Consider the following 21,121-nt stretch of genomic DNA (forward strand, 5'->3'; position numbering starts at 1 on the left):
TTTATTGGTTATGAAACAACACTGATTAAAAATCTACAAGCGCATCTAAGAACATCACAACAGGGCTGTGTAAAGGCAGCTAGTTCGTAGATCTCATTTCCCAAAATCTAACCTCAACACTTTCCTACAGTCCAAGAGAGATGTTGAGTTAAAAGCTCCATGTGTTGTTTTAGTAATTTGGTAGTTGAAGCAAATGAAACCTTCCAAATAAAAGAGATTGGCTAGTCAAATTAATGTGAAGTTTATTTTGAACTAATCATGAAAATTCTAATAGAGTTAAATTAGTTTTGGAATTCCTAAGCCTCTTTCAATAGCTAGGCTCTTGTTGGAAAGAGTGAAATTTCAGATGCCAACTCCATTCACATAGTTAGGAGTAAGGACAACAGACCGTTTAAGTTATCAAGGTGAACATAAATTGTGTATTAGCGCCTCCATATTTAATTTGGCTAAATTTCATTAAAATGGAAGAAATTTTTTATGGAAATGGCAAAATTGATCACTGTAGCAGAAATCATGAAAAAAAAAAATCACTTAGTTATTTGTTTGCAGGGTATGCTGATCCAAGTCAGCTCAGATTGTCAGTTTTTGTTAATCGGGAACAAATTTTAACGCATGCTTTAATTAAGATTTTTAATTTTTGGTGATATCAAGATAGAATTGCAATTTCTGATAATAAAAAAAGTATTTAGTTGCAGCACCAGTATCCCTTCAAAATAATACTGTTTTTCTAAAAATATTATGCCTCATTTTTACATACATCATTCAGATTTCAGGACAAGATTTAGTGGCAGCATGAGAGTTTCACAAAGGAACATAATATTCGATTGAACTCCAATTAATGCATTCACTGCCTTAGCCATTTGCATCCAAGCAATCTACGCTAGGCCATTAAAGCTCATTTCTATTTACTTTATTCAAAACTGAGATGGTAAAGATTTCTAACATTGAACCCTTGTCATTACAGTTTTCAACATTAGACCCTAAACATCAAAGATTTAAAATGTTGAACTTTAATCCTAGATCCCAACCATTAGATTATTTAAGCTTAAATCATAATAGTAGGTTCCCAAGCTTTTAATTTTGAATTTTTACATTTTTAATATTTAAATTTGAAGTTCAATTTAACATTAGCATTTAATCTAAATGGACGACTAAGTTTAAACCCAAACGACCAACCATAATTACCACTATTACCGCAAAACATGTTTCCACCCTAAATGCATGAGTATCAGAGACAGAAACTCCTTAGGGAAGTGGGGAGGAATGGCCAGAAATATTTCCAAGTTGTCCCGATCACGCAAAAATTTCATAAACCCTTCCAGAAGTGCAGAAACAACCAATGCAGGTTTCAGAAACTCTTGACCATCCTGCGAACAACTGGGGATTGACAGTCTTTTTCAGCAGCAAGAAGCATAAAGCAATTTAATTTCAAATATATTTGCAAATTATTGTTATGTAACATGGGCCCCACACCTCAAGGCAACCCTAAAAATGAATAAATATATTATTACTGTGCTCATTCTCATTCATTTGAATCATTTCTTTTTCTTTTTCAAGAGAAAGAAAGGAGGGTTTGAAGAAGAGAAGAAAAAGAGGCAACAACTGGGCTTCGAGGAGCATTTGGAGGCGTTGGAGAATTGAAATTAAGTCCATGCTTTCATATTTGGTTTTGTCTTTCATTTTTTCCAATAGTTTCAAGAAAAACAAGTCTGATTTTTCTTTTATTTTCCCTTAGATTTCAGTACTTTGAGCTTGTATTACACTCATTAAACATCAGCAATAGCAGTAGTAGTGATGGTAGTGATGAGGAAATGGCAAGAGGAAGAAGTTCCAATTGGGGGTGGTAGTGTTAGTATTGGAGGTAGGGTTAAAAGGCCATTCTAACCCCAGAAACCTCTACTTTGCCTTGTTTATCCAATCGATGTAAAAAGAAACATTCAAGTGGAAGTAAGGTGTATATTTGTCATATATATAAAAGTGAAATTAGAGGGAGCTACACAAGGGTGTGGTCTAATTCTTGGATATAATAGGCAAAATAGTTAAATATTGCAAATTTCTGAAGGAGAATGCAGGTTAAGGTGCTACAGAATACACATGGGGCTGAATAGAAATCCAAATGTCTACCCTTCATAATGCCTCATCCCTCATAGCCATCTACTCATCACTCTACATCATCTAGTGGTAGTGTCATTCATAGTATGGAAGCCAAAAAGAATGGAAAAGGAAAGAGAAAGGATAGTGATAGTGAGCAGTCAGATTCCCAAATTTGTTCAATGTATGGGCATTGGAGTTTACAAAGACATCCATTGCTGACTTTTTTATGCCCATGCCATCCCATTGCATGTAATGTCCCCTGCTTGGCTATTTGGTGTTATAGACATTCAATTGCATGAGGGTTCTTTTTAATATCCGGATATGTACAAATTTACTAAATCAAGCTTTGAATTGGTTGAACAATTGAAAGTCTATTCTTCCATGATATAAATTCAAAAGAGGGGTTTGATAGAGCAACAATTATGATCAATGATTCTGTATTAAACTACATAACTTCTGAGAATTCCAAAATCATGTTTCTCTTTATATTAGGAATGAATATATGCCACTGTATCTGAAATGTCTTACCATCAGAATAGTTTTCTCATATCTTAATATGATAGATTAGTCTGCAGCTATAAATTCTGCTATATATATGATAGATTAGTCTGCAGCTATAAATTCTGCTATATATATATATATCTGAGTATTCTTCTCTTGGGGTTTTTTTTTTTCTCTCTGCTGATTCCCTGATGCTCTTACTGACTAAGTTTAATTCCTTAATATATTTGTATTGCTGGAGGGGGGAGACAGGAGATGTGTCCCGTGTTGTTTCCATGATTGCAACCTTTCATATGTTAAGCAGATCATAATATGTATTTCATGAATTTTTTAACCCTATTAACTAATTTCATATTTGATCCTTTTAGAGTTTTAGATTATTATTATTATTTATATTTTACAAATTATTATTTATTATTATTTATGTTATAATCATGTTATATTTATATTAAACTGTTATTGATCAATATTATATTATTAATGTTAATGTTTGACTATATTATATTTTTTATCTATCTTTATATATTAATATAATACTATTAGATTAATATTATTCTTCTTTAATATATACTACTGTATTATATCAATTATATTATTTCTTTATATATATCTGATAAACTATATTATAGTTACCCATTTTTTTTATTTAGTATTTTTTATTTAATAATAATTATATATTATTATTAAATTCTCTTTTAATAAATATATAGTAAATTATATGTTAATTTTTATTATAAAATTTATTTCATAATTATAATTATATCTTATTATTTATTTGTTTATTCAATTAACTTATTATTTTAAACTCCATTACGAAATAAAGGGGACTTACATTTCATGTGGACCATTCTTCAAACAAATGATCAAAAACAAAACTAACATTGGTCTCTCTTGTGTACCCACTAGAGATCATAAACTACACAAAAATCGAAGGTGATTTTGGTGATGGAGAATATGAGGCGTACTTGGACGAAGCCAAGTTGTTCCATTGTGATGGATGGGTGGATCGGTATTAGTCACCGGAAACTTATCAACATCATGGTCACATCAACAGCTGGCTATTATTTTCTTAGAACCATTGATTGTTCAAGGAAATGCAAGGATGCGGATGCAGATTTTCAATTTAGCATTCTGAGAGAGGCCATAGACGAGTTTGGGCCCCAAATATTGTTCAGGTGATCACTAATTCAGCACCTCTGTGCAAATTAGTTGGTTTGATGGTGGAGGGTTTTTACAAGCACATCATTTGGACTCCATGTTGTGTTCATGCATTAGAAAATTGAATTTAGGTGAAGGAAGTAGTGACACAGCATGGAGATATTAGATATTCAAATGTTCATTTGCAACCATCACACACCTCCCTCTCTTGAAGACATATTCAAACAAGGAATTTCTCAAACTTGTAGAGACAAGTTATATCAGTTGCTACATTTTATTAGAGAGGATGATTGAGGTGCGTGATGCTCTATATATGATGGTAGTGCATTCACAACGGAATAAATGGCCTACAGCAAAAACTCTTAAAGGAAAAGCGATCAAATAGAGGATAATTGATGACAATCGGTGGTCCAATATGACATAAGACATTGTTGATTCTCATATTTAACTAAATTAGAAATTGCTTTCAATTTTCGGATTTTTAGATTTTGGATTTTAATTAAGAAAAAAATCTAATTTTCAGTCATTTAATTTTTTAAAAATTAAAATCCTGATTTTGACATTTGTTCTTATGCTTATTGCAGCTATATCCACTTCATCGTCTCTCTTGTTGTAAATATCATCAGATATGCTAATATGGACTCTCTTGACCTTGCAAAGATATATGAGACTATTGACAGCGTGATTTAGAAGATAGAGATGAACTTGGCTAAGGATAATCAATTGGACTTATATGGCAGCATTTGCATTAAATCCAAAATGACATGAGCCCAGGCCTAGAAGGTGCACTCCCAGTGAGGATATTGAGGTGAGACGTGAGTTTATGAGGACTCTTCAAAAGATGTATTCACCTAGCATTCCAGTAGACTTCGGAAGCAATGGGTTGCCTTGAAAAACCTTAATGGTCCAAACTTTAGCACACCAAAGGCAAAGATGGATAGAGCAATAATGGCACAGAAAAGCCCCATTGGATAGTGACAATGGCATGGGTCGAATGACACTAGAGTTGAGGACACCTGTCATTTGTCTCCTCTCATAGGTTGGCAATTCCGCTATTGTAAAGAGGAATAGGTCTACATAGGTCTTTGTCCACTCCATAAAGAGAAATAGGCTTAACACTACACAGGCAGAGAAGTTAGTGATTGTGCATAGTGCTTTGACTTACGGATCATCATAATCCAGAGCAAAGACAAACTTCAACTTTATCATAGGACACTAATCCTGAAGATGCCACCCAGGTTGATGAGGATGACACACTGCAGGGATTGCTTGGCATTCCATTAGACAATGCAAGCTTTGAGGCTCAAGCTCATAGTGGCAGTAACACGGGTATAGATCAAGATTAGGGGCAGCAACATTCTATCTTTGTTTTCATTTTGACTTTTGAGACTTCGACTCTTCTACCATTCTATGATACATTGATGCAATGATAATTGAATCTTGATAAATGATATGATACTTTAAGTCTCTAACTATTCATTTTGTTAAAACTTGCAGCCTTTGCACATTTTGATAAATGATATGATACTTTTCATTGATTCAATGAATTATATCTATAAATGTCCGAAATTGAAATTGGAACTATCGTTTGATTCACCTGATGCTATGTTCAATAAAGATTTGATGAAAGATCATTAGTTTTAGATTTATAAATTCTATTATGTTGCTATGATGAATGTTTCAATGTCATAGCATTCATGAATATGATAAAAATTTCAGATTTCATGATATAGATAGATATATAGACATCCCTGTTGTTCCCTTCTCTTGGAAAAAAATTCATCTCAGAAGTCAGTTTCCCTCTCCCCCCATCCCGAGATATTAGTACACCCTAACTCTAATCCTAACTGATTCTTTTTAATTAGTACACACCCTAACTCTAACTCTACATCACAGTGGACATTTACAATATTTTCTTTAACATACCTCAGCCATCAAAACCAATTTAAGGAAATGTGCATATGTACAAAATTACAAATGCACTCAATCAAACTCAAGCCAATATTCTTAATCATGTAGCATATGTAAGAATTGTGTTCTTGATAGGCCAGATTTTGCTCAAGGATCATTTCAAAAAACCTCTTAACTTTTAAATCTTTTTCATTCCTCAAGCAGAAAATCAACATTCAATGAGAGAATACCAAATTTAATGTAATTTACATAGCACTTTAAATAGAAAAATATATCTTTTTCGGCATTCCAAACATATATACATTGTGTAACGAATAAAAATTTTAATTTAGGTATAATACCTTTAAAGCCCATCCAAATTCAGAGCGATTTGTGTTATTACAACTAGTAGAGGCCAGAGGAAGAAGAGTATTCACAACAACAATGAGCTCCTGCAACATAAAAGTGGCTCGTAAGGAACTAAAATTCACAGAACAAACACATAGTTCTTAGACACTAATGCAGTCTCTTCCTTTACGGTATTTTGTACAATCAAAGTACCTCAATCACATTAGCCTGCATTAGTCCACTTTGAATGCATCAAACAAAATTCTTAAGAGAAAGAACAGCACAGGATTATTAATACCTTCTGAATGGACAAGTGTGTAGCCTAGAGAAATTAGTAAGCAACAAGATGCTTCGGTAGAAACTAAGAGATATAAAAAGGAATCGTAGAAAGATGTTAAGAAAATGACCTTAGAAATCAAATCAAAGACCAACCTATCAAAAATAATACTAATTCAAATGCAAAAAAAAGAGTGCTTATCGTATATTTCAGCACCTCTAATCAAGGGATGGTACATTGCAACAAAAGGTAGAGCAGTCAGCTGTACAAGATTCACCTGTATAGAATACAATAGGTTTAAGTCATTCCCATGATTTCTCCTTCAGCATCTGAGAAATAATGGTAGTGCCATGTCCCTTTTTAACTTATTGGAAGACCTTTAGCCTGTTTACATAATTTACCATATGCCAAATATGGTGTAAGGGAAATAATTTAATAATTTTACTTAAGTTGTCCAAAAGTAACTTTAAGTTAAATTTATTATAAGACTACATATTTTTTATTAAATCTAGAAAGGTTTCTTTTTTAAAAGAGACAAAAGGTGCTTAGGAATGGGGTCCAAAAGTAATAGTATTTTATACGTTCTTCTCACACATTATTAAATGAGTTTGAAAGGTTATATATAAATTGAAGATCAAAATAGGCATTCTATCTTATTCTCAAAACATCAGTTTCTTGAGATTAAAATTGTTCATCTTTCTGCCCTTGGATGCAATACATTTGGCAAAATGGATTTGAGGATAAAGACCCTCCAATTCATGAATAAATCCATTCAGGGATTGTCAATGAGTTAAAAAGTGAGATTTTCCCAATTTGGTATTATGGAATCTAGATTGTTTCCAGCTTGAGATATTATTATAAATTTACATGCGAATCTGAGTGCCATTATTTTGAGTATTCTTGCTGACCATACCATTGAGAAGTTGTAAAAGTTACAAATCAGGGTTCGTGAATTTGAAAGTTCAAAAAATATTTTAGTCTTGTGGTCATTCCAGCCGCCTAATATTGCAACTGCTGTGACCTGGATGTGGCATATTTTGAAAGTTTTCTGATTCTGACCAACAGCTAATCATGTTCCAGTGGTTGTTGCTGCATTTGGACTATTTCTATGTGTTGAAATCACTATTCTGATACTCAGAAAACATTGTCAAAACTTGGCAGACTCTGGCACTCGGTTGACATTGAAGCTCGGTCCATACAGATCACTTTGAGTAGTAGGAACTCAGTCAGCACAGTATGACTCGGTGAACATTGAGAAACTCGGTGGATACTGAATTACTCAGTTGACACTGCATGGCTCGGTCAACACTGAATTGGCTTTGTTAACATTGCGAGCTTGGTAGACACCAAAGAGCTCAGTCAACACTGTAGCGTGACTGATTAGCTCGGTAGCAACTAAAACACTTGGTTAACACTGCTAAAAGCATGGTAAGCTTGGGAGCAATGAAACCAATTGACTAAGTGTTAAGTCGCTAATAGACAAATGATTTGACTATAAGGTCAACACAATCTACATATTTGGCTGCAGTAATGTTATTTCTGGATGCTGCAACTGTGAAAAACAATGCTGGCGTAAATATATTTTTCTAGATTGGTGTGCCAACCTATACCATATGCTTTCACTCTTGAATCAAATTATTTATCACTGTATTAATGCCTATTTGTTCACTAAATTTTGTAAATTTATTTATATGCATTGCTGTTAGTCCCATTTCTACATAATGTTTCCAATTTGTTTCTGCTGAGGATTCAAGGAAGATTGATAACATTTTTCCGGTTCTATTTTCTCACACTGTTATATAATGTTTCGTGTAATTTACCACCAGAAATAATTAAGACTAATAAAAGATTTCATGTTTCTCAGTTTGAAGGCTATACAGCAAAGACATTTGTTTGATATAATACTGGATGATCCTCTGCCAATTTGAGATTAGACTCGCAAGTCTGGAAGGCATGCGATGAAGACATTAGACATACCATTAGTCCTCCAAGACATCAAGAGAATAATTTTACACCTTGAAGAGCTTTGTCCAAAACAAGCAACCATTTAAAAATGAAGTCACTTCTGTACTAAATGAAACTGTGTCAAGACAATAATTATATTTATTGTTAAGTGAATGTATAAATATGCAAATTGCATCCCTTTCATTACTGCATTTTACATTGTAATGAATCACTCTTTCATTTTTATTGCTTTTAGGATTGATTTCCTTATTTCAACGATTCCATAAATTAATTAAAGTTTCTGCTAAATAGAGACACTCCTTTTTGTTTATATATAACCGCAATTTTGTCTTTTATATATTATTAATGTCTGAACCAATCCAAACTTAGCACTTCTCTATATGTTGATTTGTACTATTAATGTCTTAGCACCTGGGTGCTTGAAGAAGTTGCCATATGTTCATAATTATCCTTTTACTGGGGAAATGACATCAACATAAATTTATGTTAATTTTCAAATTATTCTTAGATCAGTGCTCATTATATATTGTTTGTTCTATGAACTGATCATAAAGTCACTGCCACAAAACAGATCTCTTGCCCCCTTGATCATGGATGGAGATCAATGCAGCATTATGGTAATAGATATTTCAAGATCACTTGCATACTAATACTCTTAGACATTATTTCTTACCGCAAACTGAATAAATGTCATATATATAGATGGATTGCTGGATTTCATATTTGTCCCGATTGCTGTTCTTTATATGATCACTGTTTAGTACCATCTTCTTATATTAATTGATAATCTCCTCTTAATTTAGAAGTCAAAATCACTGCTTTCCTTATCAGACATCAGCACTTTAATATGGCAAATTATATTATTATTTGTCTTCAAAACATGGTTGGCATAATGACATCAAATCAAAAAGATATCAACTATAATCAAATCATTGTGACATCTTTAATCAAATGACATGAATGACAGTTTATCAACAGTTTGTGTTCAAACTTTAAGTATTTATAAAATCAGTTACTCTGAAATACTATCGAAAGAGGAAGGAATTCATGGTTTATGGAATTATAATACTTCTTATGCATCTGCACTTTGAAGAATATTGATCTGCTGACATAAATTTCTATTTGAAGAATATTGATCTGCTAACATAAATTCCTATAAGAAAATTTAACTTAAAAGTTGAAGAAAGCAAACTTGGATTAAAGCTGCTAAAAAATAATTCAAGCAAGCCACAGATGAAAGAAATCAATAGAATTTTCAAATTTCTAAACAAACAATTTGTTCAAATCTGTACTAGAGATCACAAACCAGAACTGTTCCAAATGTAGGAAGCTAAATTAATACAAAGAGACTGCCATGTTTACGAGACAGGATTACCTCAAAATCCAGCAGAGGTGGCCCACTATCAGACATAAGACTTGCATCAAGAAGATTATGTAGGCTGCAGGTAACTATAAATGCATTCTCCACTTTCTTATACCTAGTAATGAAACAAATAAAAATCGTAAGCTAGTACCCACACAATCAGTAATCAGATTAAAATCCTAAAAACTGTGCAAAACATTATATTAAGCATGGAAATCAGAAGAAACATTGTGAAACTAAAACGAAATTGTTTATGAATTTATGCGACACGTGAATTTTTGTTTGTCCCAATGGGAAACAAACCAAAAATCTTTATCCTTCATCTCTATCATAACCAACACTTTCCCTTCATATTTTCAAATAACAAGAAAAAAAATGTCTTAAATAACCAATAATATGACCAGATTCTTACAGTCCTAATATTGCTGGCAGAAATCTCGGTAATGCTGCTTTTATCTGTGCCCTAGTAATAAGACCCACCATATTTCCCAATGCTTCAATTGTTGATAATCGAACCTGTTAGACAAGTCATACAATATAGGCATAGTAAACTGCATCAGTCTTCATATATGAATCTGTTAATTCTCTATTATTAAAAACCAGAAAGTAAGCATGGACATAAATAAAGCATATTAATAATTATAGAAAGAGAATCCTAAGGGCCATAGGAAAAGTTAGCTGTATTTTTATGTAAATATAAGAAGCAATATAATGTATGCAATAGTATTTAAGTCAAGTCTTTACAATGGAACATTGAAGTTACATGGAAACAAAGAAGTATTATCATAATGTACATTTACAAAAACGAATTTAGACACAATAGTTCCTTAACGATAGAAAAGAAAGTTAAGGGTTTTTGCAAAACTGAGGAATCGCTCTGCAAGTTCCTTCTGAGCACGTGCGTGGTGTTCCAGGTGCGCCCCCGAGACTTTCAGGGGCTCCACACCTTTTCTTTCACCTTTTCGTTCTCCTCTTCCCTATTCTTTTATTTTTTATTTTATTTCCTGTAAGATTCCACCCCTTAATCTGATTGAAAAAATCAATTTCTGACTCTTAGAATTTTAACAAACAGTTGATGTACAATCTGGATGCTGAACATGCTAATACTACTGAAGTATTCTTTCTAAGGTTATTATCCAAATTTATTTTAAGAAATGGCTACCCACGCATCTACTTAATGTCTCCAATGAATTTGCACTATTGGTGGCTCGAGAACCATTAGTTTGAATTGAAAATATGTAGTCTCGAATTCAACAATGACAGAATATATTAATTCTGATATGCAGGAAAACAATCGACAGAATACCTTACTCATATAGGAAGATATGGAAGATATCATAATACACAGGCAACTTGATTATAAAAACTGATGAGATGTATACACACCCGATTACACCAACAGGAATCTGCCATTATTGGGAGTCAGGCATACTAGCGGTTACCACATCATGTTCCCTGTTAAGTCCGCAGCTAATTGTTCTCTATATTGGTTCCAGCGCTGCACAACAGCACTACCCGACTTGCAACCCATATATGCTCTGCCCTGTAGACGTCCCGTGTTGGAGTCAATGGAACTCACAGCTAGCTAAGCAGGAATCACGGGACTGTGGCAGTTCATTTCCCACATAGCTCTAAGGTAACTATTCTCCAACACAATCCTGCTATATGTTCACGACCCTGGAAGTAGGCCAGCTATCAGCACAATCCCCACTCACACAATGTCACAGTAATACTTGGATGGTATCTCTGCTATGCTGTTGGAGGGTGGACAGTCTTCCCTATCTGTCGGCCCAACTTCTATCTGTTGCTGCTACCCATACATCAAAGACTCAGCTCAGGAAACCATTAACTTCAACTACTTATGCTCTGCTATCTGCCGTAAATCTCAAGAAGACTTCATACTGCCTCCCACGTGCTATCACTAATTCTAGTCTGAATACTCAAGGTGAGATACTGGGGCTACGTCCCGCCTCTCGATTATCTTTAAGGGGTTTCGTCCTTAAGAAAACCAGTCACCATTAAGCAACCGAGATTGTCTTCAAGATATAGAAATATTTCATGGTGTGAATCCCAATGTAGCTCCTTGCTTTTATAACCTCGATGTGAGGGGAAAAGCAAACAATTAGGCAATGTGGGATAAAAGCCAACTTCATTTTTAGTCACTTAAGTTACTTTTGTCATAAAGTAACTTATAAATCAAATTTATTAAATAAAGTGACTCAACTATAGGAGTCCCACACTTAAATATTTCCCCAACGATACCAGATAGAATCCTGTGACTGGTTGGCATTCTCAAATTAAATCCTGTTAGCCTATCTGGGTGGAAAGATAGACCAACAAGGCGCCACAAGGCCTAGCGCGGAGAAGCGGACATTGCATCTCTAATGTTTTTCCTGTCTCTATTGCGTGTATGGTCTTTTCTGCTCTTTTGTGTATCTTTCCTCTGTGCATTTCCTCCCTTGAGCTACTTACCTGTCCTCGTTTCTGGTGTCCAGTACTTAAGACCTAGTCTTCTTTAATGCGGAAAGATAGAAATGCCCTCGGATGATCTAGGATGTATGGTTGAGAAGACAGCTTTGCAGGATAGTGGTAATAAAGATAGCAATGAAAAAGATTTCAGCAAGAATGAAGCTCCTAAACAAGGATCAAAGATAACAGTTTTGGGTGAGGAAAATATTCGTATAAAACAGTTCTTACAAAGGAATCTCAAGCAGTGTGTGTCCTCCTATTTTTGGGTTTGATGGAGTGTTCTTGGTAGCAACACTGGAAGTCGGAGGATTTTTGGAGGAAACTTCCAGTGGAACTAGAGGTGGTGGCGGAGTCAGCCCTTCAAACCCCAGAATAGGAGGAGACAGCAAGTCCTCCCCCCCCCCACCTTCATCTCTCCCGTAATAATGACATGAAAACTACAATTAAAAATGAGAAAACAAGACGAAGGAATGTTGCTATTTTTTCACTTCTATTGATTTTGAATTTTTACCTTCAAGATGTTGAAGTTTGTAGCTGTGAAAGAGATTTTCATCTCTGATTTTATGTGATAGAAATATTTTTGATAAGACCGTTACAGTCATCTTCAGCTGAAAGAGATATTTGTGATTATATTTATTGAATTGCATAGTATCATTGTAAATGTATTTGCACTACTAAAGATAAGAAATCTTTCAATCACAAAACTGTTAAGGTTCTGTAGATCTTGCTTTGTATTTATTGACTTCGATACTTGCAAGAATGAATTCACTAGATATAAATAATCTATGATAGGGTATGTGGATGAATGGTCATGACCATTCACCCTTATATCTTAACATAGATTAGTTAACTATAACAATTGCTAATGCAAATTGACTAACATTACACCAGTTCATTATTGTGTATAACTCATACATAATACTTGCATGAACGATAATGCCAAATAATAATACTTGATAATCAACATTTACAGTCAAACCAATAATCATATGAACATATGAACTTTTATCAATGAAGTATATATATAAGTGCATCAGTTGTATTCAGAAAACAATATCAAAATAGCATTGAACTTTTGTATTGACAATCTGTATATATACATATCAATATGTAAGTCATATTGATATGTATATATGCATATAGTTCAGACTTGTTATTCACAGTGTTTGTCTGACCGAAGCTACATACTTTAACAATATTTAAGTTAATATTATACAAAAAGACATGTCACACGTCATGCCAAGAGGCGTGCGTATGGAAGTGTGCAGTGTTAAATATATGAAAATATGAATGGTCTTATTTTTGGGACTCAAAGAGACCTTTGTGTGAAAGATGAAGAGTCTCATGCAATCTATTTATATGATTAATTGGTCTATTGTACATTAATGAAGTGAAAGCCTTGTACTATGAACAAGTCTTTATCAATAAAAGAGATATTTTTCTAGTGTGGCTGGGTTTTTCCTACTTGAATACTTTCAGAAATAGAACAGTTCAGAATGATTAATATATTATTGACATCTCTTTATACAAGTCAGACTTAAGGAAGATCATCTTCAGCAGGCACAATAGAAAGTATAATCTAAAGTTTGATCACACAAATTTGCAGAAACTTTACACTATTTATATGATTGCTTGGTATATTATAAATTAATGAAGTGAAAGCCTTGTACTATGAACTATTCTTGACCAATAAAAGAGATATTTTTCTAGTGTGTCTGGGTTTTTCCATTAAAGTGGAAGGGTATTCCTAGGATAAATGTTTTGTGTCTTTTGTAATTGTTTACACTCTTTTATTGTTGTTTATCTATATTTCTGGGTCTAAACATTAACATGGTATCAGAACAGGTTGGATAAACACAACAAAAGAGTTGTGTATCTTTTCATATTGCCTAAGAATACTCTTTCTTAACCTTCCTAAATCATACTTTAACTCTAGTTGTATGTTCGAGTATGTGATAAAATTTTTACTTATATGTCTTTTGGGTGTCTCAACATTTAAGGACAATAATGATCGGTGGGCATTTCTACGAAGGATGAGATAGCAAATATCAAATACATTTGGTAGATAAGTATTCTATTATCTTTCATTTAAACTATTGCGATTCATAAAAGATTGAAGTATATGCATTTCTTCTAATGTATCTAGAAAAGTTTCTTTATTCATATCATAATTATAAAAGCCGTTTCTTTTAACGGAATTCTTGTGGCATCAATGATATAAGTTTTAGATATTTCTATGTAGAGTATCGTCATTGTTTCATAATGGAGTTATACTTGCGATTTTGTCTCCATCTGCAAAGGTTGCGTTATGAGTGGATAACTAGGTGGTTGACTATTCAATAAGTTAGGGAAAATCATACACTTTTGTATGAATTCTAACACTTGTATGTAATGAAGCTCAAACCCCTTTTGCTATATTACTCGATCATACCATTCCTTTGAAAATCAGACCTCTTACAACGAAATTTTGTTAGAGAAGAAACCATTTCTTGTCATACAACTCACAATGCTTGGTATACAAATCATAGTCAATTTATATGTTCACGTCAAAAGATGAGCTCGTAACTAATAAGGTGAGCTAATGGGAGAATGTAGAACACCATCACAAGCGTGAGAGCCATACAATTGTAGGAGCGATAACCAGTAAGAGGCATGTGTTGGTATATCAAGGTGTGGTGTTGTGTTGTTCATGGGCACCAAAGAGTTCATCATGAGTGCCATGGAGACAACGGGTGTTTCCTCTGCAATTGCTCAAATAGAATATTCAATAAGGGCGGTAATCAAGTTCATAATGGGACGTCCAAATGAGGGACAGGGGTTCAAACTATTGTGGTAGGTGGATGGGTAAAAACATCCAGAGATCACAGAAAGGGATTGGTTTTTCTCGAAGTGAATGATGGGTCTTTTTGTGAGAATCTTCCGGTGGTGGCAAATAAGGAGGAATTTTCCTCTGGATCAGCTTACACCAACAAGTACCTATGTAATGGTTGAAGGTGAGATGATAAGCCACATGAAGGGAAAAAGTCAAAGGTAGACTTAAAACTTACGAAGCTTTTAGAATTGGGTACCGTGGATCCCAAGAAGTACCCAATTGCCACGCCTTGTCCATGGAGCATCTGTGGAGTAATGTACACCTCAAGGTCAGAACAAACTCAAGATTAACCACAACATTGAAGGTTGTGGTGTTCCTTCGGAAGCTTTGCAGAGGTGTTGTGAATAAGCCAACAGGTAAATTTTGAGGAAGATTAGATGATGAGGAGATAAGTATTATTGTTTTGATGTCATGAGTATTAGAGGAACAAGACATAATCTCTTATGTGAGTATATTTGTGTGGATGTTGAGATTAGACCACAAAGAGATAAGGGTATTTATGATTATATCTCTAGAATATTGATTTTTTAATAGTGATTGCTTCTAGCATTGATAGTTATGAGTTATTACTATCTCTCATGGTTACAGGGTGCAACAAAGAAGCAATGAGATGAATATTGCCTTGGTGATACATATTTAGAGGGAGACTATTCAGCTTTAGCGGGAGATTACGTGAAAAAGGAAGAAGTCCAACCCTTTGCAATTTTATACAATAGTCAATCATCTTATTGCGGTGTTAAAGTTGTCTCTATTATCTTGATTATTAGTGCATTCTTCTCTGGGAGAAGTTTGAGGTGAAATCCCTCGTTCCACTCTCTACGAGTAGGTACGGTGGACCCCCCTCTGCCAGTAGGCATGGTGGAAATGTATTTTTCTCTAGGAAAAGTTTGAGGGGAATGCCCTTGTTCCATCCTCTACGTATGGTGGACCACCCTCTGCAAGTAGGCATTGTGGAAATGCATCTTTCTTTGGAAGAAGTTTTGAAATAAAAATCTATGTTCTACCCTCTGCAAGCAGGCATGGTGAAAGTCATGTGTGACTTCATTTTATGTGCTTATGAAGTAACTATGGTGGATTATGTTATGCTAAGATAACATATGCTATGTGAACTTATCATCTTTGGTTGCAGCTATGTGTGTGTTCCTCCCTAAAGATCTCTCTCTTGCTAAGAGGGAGTGTTGAAGTTTGTAGCTACAGTATGTTTGTTATAACCATTATGGTCATCTTCAGCTGAAAGAGATATTTATGATTATATTTAAATTAATATTATGCAAAAAGATGTGTCACACATCATGCCAAGAGGCATGCGTATGGAAGTATGAAGTGTTAAATATGTGGAAATATGAAGGGTCTTGTTTTTGGGACTCAAATAGACCTTTGTGTGAAAGATGAAGAGTCTCATGCAATCTTTTTATATGATTGTTTGGTCTATTGTACATTAATGAAGCAAAAGCCTTGTACTATGAACAAGTCTAGATCAATAAAAGAGATTTTTTACTGGTGTGGCTGGGTTTTTCCCTTCAAGTGGAAAGGTTTTCCCAGGATAAATGTTTTGTATCTTTGTGGTTTGTTTATGCTCTTTTATTGTTGTTTATCTATATTTTTGGGTCTAGATATTAACACGAAGATATTTTGATGAATGGATGAAAAATGTATGTGGATCCAAACTTGGGATTCAAACAAGTTTCTGTAGAATGCTATGTAAAGGATTCTTTGTTATTTTTTTCCAAAATCATGCTATGCAAGAAAAGATCCTCAACAAGTCTTTTTGGAATGTAGATAAGACAGTGTTTAGAGCCTTCCCATGGTCAGCTGATGGTAAAATTGAATAAGTTATGGCTAGGTCTTCCCCACATTGATTGGAAATTCTTGATCTCCAGCCAGAGTTTTGGCCTTTTCGTCCCCTTATGCTTAAAAAACTAGGCTCAGTCCTTCAAATTGAGGAATCTAAGGTCATCCTGCCACATCTCAATCCTAGAGTTCTCATTGCCCTAGCTTGAAGTGGATGTACCTAAGAGGTTAACCCTGGAGCTTAAGGGTTCTCTTTTTATGTTGGAAGTTAATTTGTTAGGTAATCTTAATGCTTGCTTCCATTGCAAGAAGAATGGTTATAATAAAAAGAATTGCCCTATTTTTAGTCCTAGTAAGTTCAGACCAAAATCTCCAATTTGTGATACCAGTAATTTTAATCCTACTGTGACTGGCAAGGCTAACATGGCCCCCCCTCACTCTTTCCTTAATGTGGACAATTCTCTTGCCTCCCCTTCCATTCCTCCTGTAGAATTCAACATTCCTACAAGAGACTCTTTTGTTTCTCTTTCCAATCCCCTGTTTGAAGAGGAATATGAAGTCATTCCTAACAGTGATACCTCTAAAGGGCAGACGAACTTGGTCTCTCATCGTCATGGTTCTAAGGATAACCCCAACAGTGATCCCCCTTGAAAGAAGAATGCTGAACAGAGAGCTTTGGAATCTATCAATGACAAAGCAGAAAGAATTAGAATGGAAAACAGTAGACCATCTACTGCACCCCAGAGATACAGCAGTCTGATCAAGAGCCTGATCATGGACAAGGAAGTTGATAAAGAACCTGCAAATCTTGATAAAGAGACTCCCCGCAAAATAATGAAGAAAATGTTTTGATGGTAGGAAGAGGAATCTGACAGAAATAAAATTGATGATAATACCACAATCATGAACACCGAGACCTCAAATGAGGAAGGGTTCATTGTGGTAAAGACTAAAAAGAGGGAGAGAAAAAGAAAAATCTTTGATAGAAACTCGCTATCTAATAGCAACAGCCTGAATAACAGAGCCAAAAGACCAGAAGTCCCAGAATACTTTAACAGACTTTGTGGTATTCAAACTCCCCAAAATAAATCTTGATGTTTGCAGTTGCAAGCTGGAATGTCAGGGGTTTAGTAAGGCCTGACAGAAAATATTTAGTTAGAGATTGGAGGAATGAACTGCAAGATCTTGATTCCATTTTCTTACAAGAAATCAAGCTAGTGTCACTCTTATACAGTTCTGAAGTTCATTTGGAATCAAGCTAACCACTTCTCCTCTTCCCATGAGAAAGGCAAAGGAGTAGCTATTTTGTTTCATCCTAAATGGGAAAATTGCATTTTGGATCATGGCTCCTCTCCCTGTCATAGTGCTGTTTGGATCACTATGTCCATGAACAATAAAATCATTGGTATCTACAACATTGATGCTCCAAACATCTACTGTGAAAGGGCAGCCCTATGGGATTGGTTGGCTATGTCACTTCCAAAGGCTTACTGGATTATTGCAGGAGACTTCAATATGATTGAACAAGGTGAAGATAAAAGTGGAGGTATTAAAAATGCATGGAGAGGTAATGAATGCTACTTTTGGGCCAGAATCAAAAGGAAGTTGAATCTAGTGGATCCTATCAGCAAAAAGAAGAGTTTATTTTCTGATATATGGTTTACATGGACCAATAATCAGAGTGGCAAAAACAAAGTATTCTGCAGATTTGATAGAGTTTATGCAGGCTCATCCTTTTTTTTCCTTACCCTCGAGCAATAGTAGCTCTCCCATTGATGTTTCTCCAGCCTCTATTTCAGATCACTCTCCTATTTGTCTTTTTTGTTGCTCTTGATGGTCTTAATGATTCTACCCCCATTCAAGAGTGAAAGGCCTGTTTAAACTTAATGTTGATCTTCTCAACAACTCAGATACTTCTGAAGCTATTCAAATGGCTACACACATCTCAAAAATGTGGAACTTATCCACCAAACTGTGGAAAAATCTATTTCAGATTATAGGGAAGAAAAAAGCCATGGATAGAAAAATGGAGGAATCTCTGGTACAGAAAAGGATGAACAAACTGGAGCTCAATTTACAACAGCAGGGGGAAGATTACAATCTTTTAAATCAATTATCTGCTACCAAAATGGACCTTAGAAGAATTCAGAATTATAGATGTCAAGGGCAAAGAATTAGAGCAAGGGCTAACTGGATTCATGAAGGGGATAAGGGATCCAGATACTTCTTCAATCTTATTACAACCAAACAAAAAAGTAAACTGATTGAAGGCATCCAGGGAGATATGGGCTTTACAAAGGATCCACAAGAGATAAAACATATCTTTTCAAAATACTATCAGAACCTGTTTTCCTCTGGATTTAATAATAATCAGGAAAAAACACTTGCAAAATGCTTGAAGCTAGTTCCTAATAAAGTATCAGAAGAGTGGAAGAAACATCTAAGTAAGGAAATCTCAGTTGAGGAAATCAAAGCATACATCAGAGATATGGCTAATGACAAAGCACCCGGTGTTGATGGCCTTCCAGCAGATTTTTATAAGAAAAACATTGATTGGATTTCCAAAGAATTGTTTGATCTGTATAATGAGGCTTACTCCAAAGGTACTCTGGGAGAACATATTAATAGAGAGGTCATTAAGCTTATTCCCGAGAAAGAGGATAAATTGGAGACCACTTACTCTTCTTAACCTCTCTTACAAAATCATTGCTAAACTCCCAACCAAAAGATTTGCAGATCTCCTCAGTGAAATTGTAATAGAGACACAAACAGAGTTTATAAAAGGAAGATATATTCTTGAAAACTTGATAACCAGTTGGGAAGCTCTTCATTGGGCTAAGGAAAGTCGACAAGAGGCAGCCATTGTGCTACTGGATATTGAAAAATCATAATGATAGAATCAAATGGTCATTTGTAATAGGAATGCTGACAACCTTTGGTATCCCTACCTACTTTTGTAATTGGATTAAGGTACTCTTTCAAGACTCGTCCAATATCCTTGATATCAATGGAGATCTCTGAACCGATCCCCCTTCAAAGAACAATCAGACAAGGCTTCCCTATTGCACCCTCTCTCTATGTTCTTGCCGCAGATGCATTATCCTCCATCTTGAGAGTCTCCTCTCTTGGTCCTCTTCTTAAAGGTATCCCTCTCCCTAACCATGAGAACTTGCCCAATACACAATTTGTTAATAATACAGCTCTCTCCATTGAGATTAAGGAGGAAAACTTTGATAATATGGTTAACAGACTTCAAGTCTTTTGCCTAGCCTCAGGTGCTAAGATTGCTCCTCATTAATCAGCAGTCATTGGATGGTCAGATTCACCCCCAACCTGGTTTAATCAAAAAGGTTGGACTTGGGCTGGCCCTAATTATCAGGTACCTCAGAATCCCTTTCTCTGTCTCTCCCTCCATCAAAGAGATGTGGAATTTGATATACCAAATAATTGAGGAGAAACATCAAAAGCGGCAGTCTCATCTTCTATCATTAGTTGGAAGAGCTTAAATTGTTCAGAAAGTTTTAGCATCTCACTCAATCTATTATGCTTCAGCATGGATATTTAATAGTTATCAAATTGAAAAGCTCAATAAAATCTTGAGGGATTTCTAGTGGTCAGATGGCAAAGGTAACATAAAGAGAGATGTCGTAAATTGGACATGCATCTTGGGAGGGATTAGGCCTGAGAGACCTAAAAACCCATGGTATTGCTCTAGCATCCAAATGGATTCTTAAAGCAATTAAAGGGAATGAACCTTGGAAGATACTCATTAGAAACAACATTCTGAGGTCTACCATTAGAAGGGAAAAGATGGAAAGAGCTACCCCTTTCAGAAATCATTTTTGGGGATTTTGATGTCAAAGTCTTTGGATCCAATGGCTTTGCCTCTATTTGGAAAGCTTGGTCTCAAGTCAAATGACTGTTATGTTTCAAAGATGCAGTAGATGGTCCCCCTTGCTCTACTATCATTGATAGATCCATTCAGTTGGGAGTAAATCTTAATGATAAACCCCTAGCCTTAACTCAGAGGTTCTCAGCTAAAGCCTGGTGCGAGAAGGGTATTACTGTTGTGGGAGATCTGTTGATTGAAAATAGACCGGGGGCTTGGGAAGAACTTAAAGTTAAGTTCAATCTCCCTAACACTAATAAGAAGACTTACATTCTCATCAGTAAGGCAGTGGTAAACTGGTTAATATTACAGATATGTTTGCTAAGATTAAATGGAAAGATGGATCTTCTTTTGTTGACTGTAACAGAAATAAATATACAATATGATCAGAAAGGGCAGCTCTATTTTCAATGTATTAAATAAAAACTGGGGCCTTAATTCGCCGGACTCCAAATGGCAATTTATTCTTGACTTTATGTGGCATCAAGTCACTGAACCAAAAAA

At 34.9% G+C, this 21,121-nt stretch overlaps 1 protein-coding gene across 5 annotated transcripts in view; it reads right to left on the reverse strand.

Moving 5' to 3' along the window:
* The window catches only part of LOC149578256 (ARM repeat superfamily protein), a 361,318-nt gene that overhangs the window by 263,600 nt on the left and 76,597 nt on the right, over nucleotides 1-21,121 (reverse strand). For all 5 annotated transcript variants that reach the window (XR_016364259.1, XM_089827963.1, XM_089827965.1 and 2 more), the window contains exons 10-12: nucleotides 10,009-10,112; nucleotides 9,609-9,711; nucleotides 6,006-6,095 (exon numbers count right to left, since the gene is read on the reverse strand). Coding sequence is in view for 4 of the 5 variants with exons in the window: in XM_089827963.1 (XP_089684089.1) it covers nucleotides 6,006-6,095; nucleotides 9,609-9,711; nucleotides 10,009-10,112 (297 nt within the window). In the remaining variant the exon portion in view is untranslated. The remainder of the gene's footprint in view (nucleotides 1-6,005; nucleotides 6,096-9,608; nucleotides 9,712-10,008; nucleotides 10,113-21,121) is intronic.

The sequence above is a fragment of the Cupressus sempervirens genome, chromosome 1 (assembly GCF_028749045.1).
Source record: "Cupressus sempervirens isolate cs-2001-9-10 chromosome 1, ASM2874904v1, whole genome shotgun sequence".
In the NCBI taxonomy this organism is placed as follows: domain Eukaryota; kingdom Viridiplantae; phylum Streptophyta; class Pinopsida; order Cupressales; family Cupressaceae; genus Cupressus; species Cupressus sempervirens.